Source organism: Lipotes vexillifer, unplaced genomic scaffold (assembly GCF_000442215.2).
Source record: "Lipotes vexillifer unplaced genomic scaffold, Lipotes_vexillifer_v1.1 scaffold414, whole genome shotgun sequence".
In the NCBI taxonomy this organism is placed as follows: domain Eukaryota; kingdom Metazoa; phylum Chordata; class Mammalia; order Artiodactyla; family Lipotidae; genus Lipotes; species Lipotes vexillifer.
This window is the reverse complement of record NW_006782864.1, coordinates 1,236,990-1,244,258: the sequence shown is the minus strand read 5'-3', so window position 1 is coordinate 1,244,258 and position 7,269 is coordinate 1,236,990. Positions and strand designations below refer to the sequence as shown.

Here is a 7,269-nt window from a genome sequence, read left to right as displayed (position 1 = left end):
AGGGAAATCCTTGTATGTCCGCAGTTATTTCCCTGGGATAGATTCCTAGAAATGGGATCAACAGATCAAAGATGATCCGCATTTTAAAGGTCTTCCACGTGCACTAACAAATTGCTCCACAGAAAGTTTGTATAAGTAACGTTTCCACCAGGAACGTACGAAGCTGCCCCTTTGTGGGTCCACACTGGCTGTTGTCACGTTTCTCAGTATCTTTCTGGAAGTAGCGAAAACATTGACTTTTTCAAAGGACAGGTACTTGCATCATGAGATTGTTTATTTATAAGACTAAGATGTAGCCTTTGAAGTCAATTCCAGAAGAGTAGTTTTGTGTGACGCGGTCCAGTTCAGTCACTGTTCACATGCCAGACACTGGAAGAGATGAACGAGGCACGGTCCCAGCTCCTGAGGAGCCTGGTGACATGGCAGAGAGTGCCCTCCTGTGGGGACTGACCTTAGGAGAGGCAGCGCTCCTGAGCTGGGTTCTGCAGTGTTGAATTAGCTCATTACATTAGAGTCACACCTTGTCATGTAACCATCATGACAAAAACTTTAAATGTCTGTATAGCTACAGTGTTTTTAACTAACCAAGGAATTACTGCATTTTTTTCAGTTCAAATGTTGAGCGTTTCCATTATTTATAACAAGATGAGTTAAAGTCCATTAGAACTGGAAGAATAAATGCTATTTGAAGCTATCCCTAATGGCCTGGCATCTTCATAGTACGTTTTTTGTCTGCAGAGCCAGCCTCCTGTACGGAGCCGGGAGGCCGGGTGACCACTTGCAGGCGGACATCTCTGAAACCTAGTAGCTGTGAGACGTGTCTGTCTTGTCTGCCTTGTAATGCCTGAGGCAGCTTTGGCAATTTCACTCTCATCTCAGATGGCAGGTAGATAGTAATTTCAGGACAAATGCAATCTGAGCTTTATATCCTGTCACTGAGCTACTGTGAAGTACATTTTAGGCCCGGCCTAAGCAGTAAGCGTTTCACTTACTGTGTCCTTTTCTTTATCTGTGTGGTTTCCCGTTGACAGACCGAGTTTCTGTCAGAGGACCATCCCATTGTGTGTAATGACAGCCTGACGTAGAGCAGGCAGGTTCCAGCTGGACCCCAGCTCTTCCAGGCTTCGTGTGCTCCACATGGTCCGGTTCACTCCTCGCCAGTGAGGCTTCAGGGCTAAAGCATTTTGCATTTCAGTTTCTTACGTGTTTTTGAAAAGGAAGGATGTAGACATTTAGACAGAGTAGAAGGAGCACCAGACTTTGGATCTGAGGGCCCGGTGGTGTGACCTTGGGCAGGTCACCTGATCTTCACTTCCTTACCGCTGAATGGGTGGCTGAAAACCGTCTACCACATGGGGTCATCGGGCAGAGAAGGGCGTGTTCACAGTCAGTGCTTGGTTATCTATGAAGCATTATTCAGACTTACGTCATCACCCTTGTCACCGAGAAGATTTGAAACCAGTTTTAAAATTTGCTTCCTTCAAATACTATTTCAGATACATCAAAAGGGTCTCTAAGTTGGGAAATGTAACTGTTCATTCACCATCAGAAGTAACGCTTAGCCACATGCATTAAGAGGGAAGTGTGTGGTGTGTGCAGGTTTCACGTGAACAGGGTCCTCATGCAGTGATCTTGGTGTGCACGTCCTAATTTCATCCTCTACCAAAACATGAGAGTTTTGTGTTCGATGAAAAGTAGAAGAAAGATAAGGATGAGCCAGGGCGAGGCCAGGAATCAGCAGTACAAGCCTGAAGGTCAGTGACACTCACTGGGCGGTACTGACGGCCTTAAACTCTCAGAGAAGCATCCTAGCAGGACGCAGACGCACTGGCCGGCATCCCAAGGGGTTAACTAGCGACCTGGGGGCATCCCGTCCGGTTGTCAAGTGGAAGGCTACCGGTGTAGAGGGCCTGTTGGCTGCTGGGTGATGCAGGGTCATCACAAGCAGCGTGACAGACCAGGCCCTGCGTCCGCAGGCACTCCAAAGTCCGGCAGAAGAGTGAGATGGACATCGTGGTGAGTGAGGACCTGAACGGAGCCGTGAAGTTCTCCAGCTCGTTACCCCACCCGAGCAAACTCAACAGGTATGGCCTCAGGCCTTCCCCTCCGCGTCGTGTCCTTCCTGTTTTAGAAATGGATGTCAGAGCCGATGTCCTGGTAGCTCTGACATCGGGACATCCTGCTGTGGCCGGCACCTGGCATAATGCATCTCAGTGTTAAACTTAGAACGCCTTCCCCCCGACCCCGTCTAGAAGTCATCTCCTTCCCCAGTTCACAGAGCAGCCTGTACCTTTCATCACTCCAAGAAGCCTCTACCTCGCGTGACATTTGGTTTTGCAGAGGGTTTACCTTCTGGTCAGCTGTAAGCCTTTGACGGCCAGGGGATTACGCTTTATTTCTCTTTGCCTGCAGCCTAATCGTGTGTTACTGTCAACAAACAAACCTTTGCGGTTTGAACGGCACTGCCGTCTGGTCTTAGAGCCAGAATATGAACAGTCAGGTAATCCTATCAGAATTGGGGGCTAGTACAGAGGAAAGCTGCCAGGCGGCCACACACAGCTGAGGAACATGGAGCACAGTGACCATGAGTGTTTGGAGGACGGGGAGAGAGGTACCGAGTGGACTAGCTGCGCAGGATGACTGGGTGGGCTGGAACTTTCTGGAAGAATCTGGAAAGATGTGCATGACAGGCATGGGGAAAGATGGGGGTGGGGGGGTGGGCCCAGGAGAGGCAGCTCGTAGCGGTGCTGGCCTCTGCAGGGCTTTCTTGGGGGCGTGGCGAGGGCCTCTGAGGGTGCCGGCGGGGGCCCCCCCGGCCCGGGAGAAGTGAGAACTTTGTCGTGTGGACCCCCTGAGGGGTCCCTGGGGCGACCGACAAAGCGAATCGGCAGCGAGGGGTCTGGATTGTGTGGGCGGTTCTCCTGAGGTGGGGCGGGCCTGGGAAGCACATAGAAAGCTTCCTGAGGTTCTTGCACAGCCATCTGCCAAGATGCCCTGATGTGAGGGTGTTGGTGCGGATGCGGGAGGGGTGAGCGCCTGAGTGAGTCGTTTTGTTGGAAAGGCTCGTCTTTCCTCAGGTTAGTTCATCCTTAGGGATCACTTTGGCCCCGTCCGCGTGATGGTCACGTGCGTGTGAGGTGTGAGTGCCTTTCAGTTCCCACGCGGGGCCCTGAGGCTGGCTCTGGGTTCATACGCACGCGCGCGCGCGCACACACACATGGCCCCCTCTTCTCAGCGCGCGCGCGCGCGCACACACACGCACACACACGCACGGCCCCCTCTTCTCAGCGTCCTGGCCCAGCGGCTGGAGAAGTGGCTGCAGCTGATGCTGATGTGGCACCCCCGACAAAGAGGCACCGACCCCGTCTATGGGCCCAATGGCTGCTTCAAGGCCCTGGACGACATCTTAAACTTGAAGGTGAGCCTACGCCAAGTTAGCCCGAGGCTGCGGGCCGTCGGCTGCCCGACCAGTGGGCAAACGCAGGCTCCCATGAGGGCGTCTCCACGTGAGAGGATGATGGGACCCCTTGCTGACTGTCGTGGGTCGCGAGGTCGTAGCTGTGAACGGACAGGAGTGGGAAGACTCCTGTGTGTGGCCCAGCGCTGGCCTTCCTCCCCAGGCCGGGCCTCTGGGAGGCTGGGAGGTGTGGGGAGTAGCAGAGGATCTGGGCCAGCAAGCGGGAGTCTGTCAGGTGGTTTGTCCTGGGTTGCGTTGCAGCTGGTTCACGTCTTGAACATGGTCACGGGCACCATTCACACCTACCCTGTGGCAGAGGACGAGAGTCTGCCTAGCTTGCAGGCCCGGATCCAGCAGGACACAGGCATCCCTGAGGAGGACCAGGAGCTGCTGCAGGAAGCGGGTCTGGCCTTGAACCCCGACAAGCCCGCCGCTCAGTGCGCCTCCGACGGCAAGGTGAGACCGACCTCCTGCAGGCACCCCAGCCGCACCCGATCCCGGAGAGCTGATCGCCCATCCCGTCCCCACTCCATCGTGCCAGGCAGTCTGTTACCATGCAGGGCAGGCGCCTGCCTGTTCTGAGTTTGGAATGCGAGATCCCGTGAACCTGATAGGAGACCTGAGTCACCCCGCGCTTGGCCTGTTCCTTCCAGACCGCTGGGAGTGCCTTTCTTTTGCCTTTGCTGCCAAAGTGATGCTTCATTTTTCCGAGTCAACCAAGACTATTTCTGACACACCTCGTGTGTGCAGAGCCGTGCCGACAGCTGCACAGAAAGAGCTGGAAAGTTAACGCAGGAGAGTCAGTCACTGGACAGTAAAGCAAACCATCTAAGTTGCACGATAAAGACAATCAGAGAATAAAACAGAGCAGAGTAAGTTGTAGATGAGGTCTGCATTCAGGAATAAGTGTAAAAGGAACAGCCAAGGGAAGTAGAGGCCGCGGTCCCTAGGAAAGGCTCAGTGGGCACCCAGCACCTCCTCTCTGAGGACGGTGCTGTCGGGACCCTCTGAAGACTCCCCGCTTGTTGCTCGAGAAAAGGAGGGGCTGGGTCCACGAGGCCTCATTTTGCTCTTGTCCCTTTGCAGCTGAACGAGGGCCGCACCCTGGATATGGATCTCGTTTTCCTCTTTGACAACAACAGGGTCGCCTATGAGACCCAGATCTCCCCACGGCCCCAGCCTGAAAGCGTCAGCTGTATCCGTAAGAACAGCGTGATCTTTTTAAAAGATAATTACTTACAGTGCTTGGGACGAGGCTGGAGGGAAAGTCCTGGACCGAGGGAGGGGTCGCCCCTGAGAAGATGAGTCCCTCCGGCCCTCAGGCAGCCTTCCTCACTTGCACCCGTGAGGAGTAGCCCAGGTGAAGAGAGGAATGGACATCCATCTTCAATTAATGTCAACCTCATTTAAACAGAGGATAGACAGTACTGCCCACAGGCCACTGAAATTCAACCACGTGACCATTTTCTTGATTTTTGAAGTCGTCTTCATATTTTGATAATCGATACGTGCACGCGATACCAAAAATCAAAAAGATTGTACGGTAGGCAGTAAGTGCCTCTGTCTCCCCAGCTCCCCAGGGAAACCACTGCTGCCTAACTCCTTGGGTCTACCTTCCAGGGTGTTCTGTGCGTCTAACTTTTGACCTGCCTGTGCTCTACCAGGGCACAAAAATGTCTGCGACGGTAACCAGGCCCAGCACCCGACATGGTTGTGTAGCAGCAGAGCACTACATAACGGCACAGTGTAGACGTGCCTGCGAGCTCCGCGGGCAGGAGGCGGTCTGTCGCAGGCGCCGCTCCCTGACGGTCGTGTGTGTCTCTGGCCAGTGCAAGAGCCCAAGAGGAGCCTCCCGTTCTTCCAGCTGAGGAAGGTGTGGGGTCAGGTCTGGCACAGCATCCAGGCCCTGAAGGAGGACTGCGGCCGCCTGCAGCAGGGCCAGCGCGCCGCCATGTACGTGCCCGGTGGTTCGCCTTCTCTTGCTCAGAGCTGCCCGGTGGCCCGGCCGCAGGACGGTGGCAGAGGCGAGGGCCCAGGGGTGGCTGTTGGGAGAGTGAGCAGGGGAACGCTGGTCTGGAAGGGTGGGACGGAGGGAGGCTCCGTCAGACCCGACCAGGCCAGTGTGGTCAGCGGGCGGCGCTGGGGCCGCGGAAGGGCTTGCTGCGGCGTGGGTCGGCCGCCCTCCCGTGACCGTCCTGCCAGGCCGGGCTGACTCTTTGCCCAGGTTGTGGCTGATTTGGGTCACTTTGTGTGGTACTTGGCCTAATTCCAGTTTGGGAGCAGAACCTCACCCGTTGCCGAGGGCCAGGAGATTGTCATTGTTGCGGTCATAGGTGGCTGCTCTTGTTGCGGGTATACGAGTTACGGCAGGGGCCTGCCGTCGCGTTTGAGCTGGGTTTGCTCTTGTCCGGGAACTGGCACTTGGAGGCCGGAGACACCCCACGGTTCCGTTTCTCGGGGTCCCTGCAGGATGAATCTGCTCCGGAACAACAGCTGCCTGTCGAAGATGAAGAATTCCATGGCCTCTATGTCTCAGCAGCTCAAGGCCAAGCTGGATTTCTTTAAAACCAGCATCCAGATTGACCTGGAGAAGTACAGTGAGCAGAGGGAGTTTGGGATCAGTGAGTGTCCCCTCTGTGTGAGTCTCGAGGGACTGTGCCTTTCTTCTTCTTTCCGAAGTGTCTTTTGTCCCCTTGCCATTGAATCGCTTCTTTTCTGTTTGGGTTTGGGCATGTTTTCGTTTTGCTTTTAATTTATTTTCCTTCCATTTTTTTTCAGCATCAGACAAGCTGCTGCTGGCCTGGAGGGAGATGGAGCAGGCCGTGGAGCTCTGTGGACGGGTAGGAGGCACCCTGGGGTCCCCAGGCCGGCCAAGGGCGCGAGCCTCTTCACTGCTGTCCTCCCCTTTCTCACTGCGCGCTCAGTCGAGCTTGCATGTCGAAAATGAGATTTTCCTCTCCCAGCTCTCTGCCCTCAGCTAGGACTTGCTGGAAAGAGGGGGAGAGGCAGGGGGCGGGGGACCTGCCGTGGTAGGTCCGGGAGCTGCACAGATTGGAGTCAGGATTACGACGTGAATTGTCCTCTTTCCACGAGAAGGGGCCTTGGATGAAAGAGCAGCATGCTGTCTCGTCGGAGGTTGTCCTAACCTCCTTGGGACAAGAAATCCCCAGGAAAGAATGGGTCTAAGGGGCAAGTCTTAGGACACTGTAAATCAGATGCCACTGAAAAGTGTTGATTATGAGGCCGGGGTGTGACGTGGCAGACCTCACACAAATGGAAGACTGTGGTCTCCAAGGTTTTTTCCTGGACTTTGTCACCATTTTCCCTGTGAACTTGGGCAGGGAGTTTCACCTCCGTGTCTTAACATCTGTTTCTATAAATCAGTACCGATATGCCTCCTTAAAGGTGGGTGTCCATCGGCAGTAACTTGTTTGAGCACAGGGACACGAGCGCACCCCCAGTCTTGGCACTCGTGGGTGTAATCCCTGAGATAATCGACGAATTTGGAGAAGAGAATGTGCCCCGGCCACTTCTCCACGCCAGGACCGGGCCAGGCCCCGACCTGCTCTGTCTCCTCTCACCGTAACGCAGCCCTTTGAGAGCCTGGTTTACGGGTGGAGGAAACTGCAGCGCAAGGTCAGGTAACCTGCCCTAGGGCCACACAGCTGACAGGTGGCCGACCCCAGATCCGACTGCAGGGCTCCAAGTCCATGTCCTTCCGGCTGGTCAGCTGAGGGTCTGCGGTGAGGCCGGAGGGCTCCCCCGAGAACTCAGGAGTTTCTCGCTGCGTCCTTGGCCTCAGCACCGCTCTT

General features: G+C 55.2%; 1 protein-coding gene across 1 annotated transcript in view; it reads left to right on the top strand.

Annotated features, from left to right (window-relative positions):
• Positions 1 to 7,269, top strand: part of IKBKB (inhibitor of nuclear factor kappa B kinase subunit beta) — a 47,278-nt gene that overhangs the window by 32,368 nt on the left and 7,641 nt on the right. The window contains exons 9-15 of the mRNA XM_007455471.1: positions 1,977 to 2,084; positions 3,289 to 3,418; positions 3,719 to 3,913; positions 4,544 to 4,658; positions 5,287 to 5,410; positions 5,927 to 6,078; positions 6,236 to 6,297. Coding sequence (XP_007455533.1) covers positions 1,977 to 2,084; positions 3,289 to 3,418; positions 3,719 to 3,913; positions 4,544 to 4,658; positions 5,287 to 5,410; positions 5,927 to 6,078; positions 6,236 to 6,297 — 886 coding nt within the window. The remainder of the gene's footprint in view (positions 1 to 1,976; positions 2,085 to 3,288; positions 3,419 to 3,718; positions 3,914 to 4,543; positions 4,659 to 5,286; positions 5,411 to 5,926; positions 6,079 to 6,235; positions 6,298 to 7,269) is intronic.